General features: G+C 35.2%; 1 protein-coding gene across 1 annotated transcript; it reads left to right on the top strand.

Moving 5' to 3' along the window:
• Nucleotides 1-2,958: 2,958 nt before the first annotated feature.
• On the top strand, nucleotides 2,959-3,832 carry LOC116351692. Its single transcript, XM_031783825.1, has 2 exons — nucleotides 2,959-3,628; nucleotides 3,750-3,832. The coding sequence occupies exons 1-2, from the start codon at nucleotides 2,959-2,961 to the stop codon at nucleotides 3,830-3,832; spliced, it is 753 nt and encodes a 250-aa protein (XP_031639685.1).
• The last annotated feature ends 5 nt before the right edge of the window (nucleotides 3,833-3,837 follow it).

Here is a 3,837-nt window from a genome sequence, read left to right as displayed (position 1 = left end):
AGCAAGGTGGTAACGGTATCCGTTGACCGATTAAAAGCAGCCAATATTGACAATACTTTTATCGAAAATTACACAAATAACATTGTAAATAATTCAAATTTAGATAAGAATAATTTATCAAACAAATCATGCAACAATGTAACTATTCCAAATAACAGTGAACCCACAGAAGTTAGAACACGATCGGGACGCATTATAAAAAAACCAGATCGTTTTGTGACTTTTAAATCGTGATCCTAGTCGATCACTGGTGGGGGAGTATGTGGCAGCTTCACTGCTATTAAAATTTGGTACTAAGTATTACCAGATGCATTAAAACAAATGAAACACTTTGTCAAATTTCTGTCACAATTATAGTAGTTTTTTGGTAGCGAGTGACGGAACGAAAAATGAACATGCCTCTCATCGATTGACCGTCGTCCAGTGAACATCGTATCGCATCGACCGCACTCGCACGCATTAGACAGAACTACGCAGTTGTAACCTCTTATACGATTCATTAAATATTATTTATTTTAAAGTAAAATTAACTAGTGGAGTTTTTATTGATTATTAACACATCCACAACACTATTGCTGACGTACTTTTTTCTATAACGCATTTGAAGACATTTATCTAGTAATGCTGATTTTTTCTAGGCGGTTCATATATGATATTTATGTCAGTGAAGCACAGTAAAGTGAAGACCAAATGAATCGTTGCGGCGAAAGAGTAGCTCTTATTTTTCTCCAAATAATACTGCAACATAAAGTTGTTTATGAATAGTTTATTTGTTGTATTACAACAAATAAACCGTGTGAAAAAAACTTCATGTTGCAGTATTATTTGGAGAAAAATAAGAGCTACTGTTTCGCCGCAACGATTCAAATATAAATAACCCTGAATAAAATTATTTCATGTGTTTTAATTGATTTTCATTGTAAAAATAAGTTATACGAGGGTCACTATTTAAGTTTTTTCAAAAACATATATAAGACAATGGGGTTTCATCGAAAATGGTTTTATTGTTTTTCAAAATATTCGCCATGATGATCAATACACTTTTGCATTCGCTCGAACCATTTGTCATAGCATTCATGCCACTCCGCAAGTGATATCTCCAAAACGTGTGTTTTGAACGCATCAACTGCTTCTTCGAGCGATGAAAATCGTTGACCACGCAGTTTATTCTTCACGCTCGGGAATAAAAAGAAATCGTTGGGTGCCAAATCAGGACTGTACGGCGGATGACCCATTAAATCGATCTTTTGACCGGTCAAATAATCGACTGTTTGATGAGATGTGTGAGAGCTCGCATTATCATAATGAAGAATTATTTTGCGACGGCGGTTGTTTTTTCTTATTTCACCAAACACTTCGGGCAAACAAATGGTGGTGTACCAATCAGAATTGACGGTCTTACGAGCCTCTAGTGGAACTGTTGCCACATGACCACTTATCGCGAAAAACCAGGCGACCATTTGCTTCGCAACACTTCGAGCTCGAACAACTTTTGTTGGGTTATCTTCACTTTGAAAGACCCATACAGTCGACTGCTGTTTAGTTTCGGGCTCATACGCGTAGATCCATGATTCGCCACCAGTGACGATAAAATACACGGATTTTGAAACACCACGATTGAATTTCTTGAGCATTTGTTTACACCAATCGACACGAGCCTTTTTTTGAGCGATTGTCAAATTATGTGGTATCCAACGAGAGCAAATCTTTCTGACAGCTAAATGTTCATGTAAAATCTTAAATACGCACTAATGCCCAGGGATGCCTCAATCTCGTGATATGTTACATGACGATCTTCCATTATCATATTTCTGACAGCATCGATGTTTTCTGGTACAACAACTGATTTTGGACGACCTTCGCGGAACTCGTCGATGAGCGATAGGCGACCGCGCTTGAATTCGTTGTACCAATTATAAATTGTCCGAAGACTTGGTACTTCATCGCCAAAGGCCAAATGAAGTTGATCAAAACACTGTTGTTGTGATACACCCAATCGAAAGTGGAAAAAAATAATCGCTCGAAAATTTTCACGAGTAAAATTCATTTTTTGGCTGAGACGCAATTTACATGTTACGGTAAACAATACAAATAACGATCGAATGACAAAACGTTCTGAGAACGTTTATGCTACAAAATGTTAAACTTAACGAATATGACAATGGTTTGCATCGGGCAATACTAAAACATACATATTGAAGAAACTTAAATAGTTGCCTACGTATTTATATAGATTAATTAATTAAATTAAATTTAATTAAAATGAAACAGGTACAAAAAAGCACCTTCCAACGTGTTTAATAATTTGTGGTTTGCTGTGTGCGACATTTTGTTTGGTGGTTCTGAGAACCAAATAGAAATTTGTGTAATTATTATATACTGCCATTATAAGTTTTAAGCAATTTTGAGATAATTGTTTAGTTAAATTATACAAAAATATCAGTTTTCAAGCAATAAGAATTGAATGCAATGTGATAATAATCTATAATAATGATAGTTGAAAAGCATTGAAAAGGAATAAATATTTGACAGGTTGAGAGGAAAAAGCAAATAAGTGAGGTTAGAATGGTATGCAAATTTGTTCTTACTGTTCATTATCTCAGTGATGCACAGTAAAGCAAAGTAAAGTGAAAACCAAATATATTTTTCAAATAAATAACCCGGCATAAAATTATTTCATGTGTTTTAATTGTAAACATGAGTTATATTCAATCTTAAAATCGCCGATATTGTTCAATAATTGTAGTTTGTTGTGACACCTTATTTGATGATTCTGAGCATCAAATATCACTTTATGATATTATTATTTTCATCAGTTTTAAGGTCATTTTTTTGTTGGAATATGCCCAAAAATATCGCTTTTCAAGCAATAAGAATGTAATAATAATAATAATTGAGACTCATATATCATTTTTTTTTTTTTTTTTAAAAGCAAGTAAAAATGACGGAAAAAGTATGATGTACGATGAGAATGCTTCACGATCATTGTGTAAAATAAAAAGTACATTCAGCATCGCATCAAAATGCTACGAATGGGAATGCAAGCATATGCGACTCGAAAATATGCACGAATGGATCTCGATCATCACATCAAGTGATAAGGTTGCCATGCGGGTAACGAAAAACAAACCGTCTTGGATTTGGATTGGTGCTGGAGAAATGGCACCAAATCGGCCATGGGGCATAAAGAAGCGGAAAAGATGCCCGGGAACGCGTAAATTGGCAATCAGTTTCAAGAAACAAGAGCATACAAAGGTCAGTTTTCAAGATGAATGGGGTACATCAATAACGTGTGCCAATTGTCACGAGCGATTTCCAAGAGAAACCAAAAATCATCGATTCAAAATTTGTCGAAATTGCATACCAAAACCGATTGTTGGACTACCACCGATAATTGTGACGAATTTGAGCAGACAAGAGCTTAAGAAAGAGCGAATTGTAGAGAGAGCAATCAATCCAGATCGTGAGAACATCGAGCGTTTAGTGCCAAAGATAAAAGTTATCTTCAAAACTTGGTCATCAACTCGAGAATACCATGAATTTGGTGATGCTGCACCAGAAGACATGATTGAGCACGTAGTCATTTGGCACCGTGACATTGTTGCCGCAAAGAATATTTTATTCAAAGGTATGTGCATAATTGTATATTGTATTAATATTATTATAAATTGAGAATAGAGAGCAGAGCATTAGGTGTTCAGTGTTCATATTAATTGATTAATGTTTTGTGTTTGTTTCTGATTTTATAGGAATGTGTCGTCTTTTTGGCATACCATTGCCCGATTCGTTGAAGAGACCTGACAATCCACACCATGCGAACAATGTCAACTGATAGCA

This window comes from Contarinia nasturtii, unplaced genomic scaffold (assembly GCF_009176525.2).
Source record: "Contarinia nasturtii isolate CC-2019 unplaced genomic scaffold, AAFC_CNas_1.1 Cnas_scaffold_6044, whole genome shotgun sequence".
Classification (NCBI taxonomy): domain Eukaryota; kingdom Metazoa; phylum Arthropoda; class Insecta; order Diptera; family Cecidomyiidae; genus Contarinia; species Contarinia nasturtii.
Note: the sequence above shows the minus strand (reverse complement) of the source record. Positions and strands in the feature narration are given on the sequence as shown.

Coding starts and splice junctions, on each gene's coding strand:
- LOC116351692 (XM_031783825.1), top strand. CDS start 2,959: ATGTACGATGAGAATGCTTCACGATCATTGTGTAAAATAAAAAGTACA. Junction 3,629..3,749: donor AAAGAATATTTTATTCAAAG/GTATGTGCATAA, acceptor CTGATTTTATAG/GAATGTGTCGTCTTTTTGGC.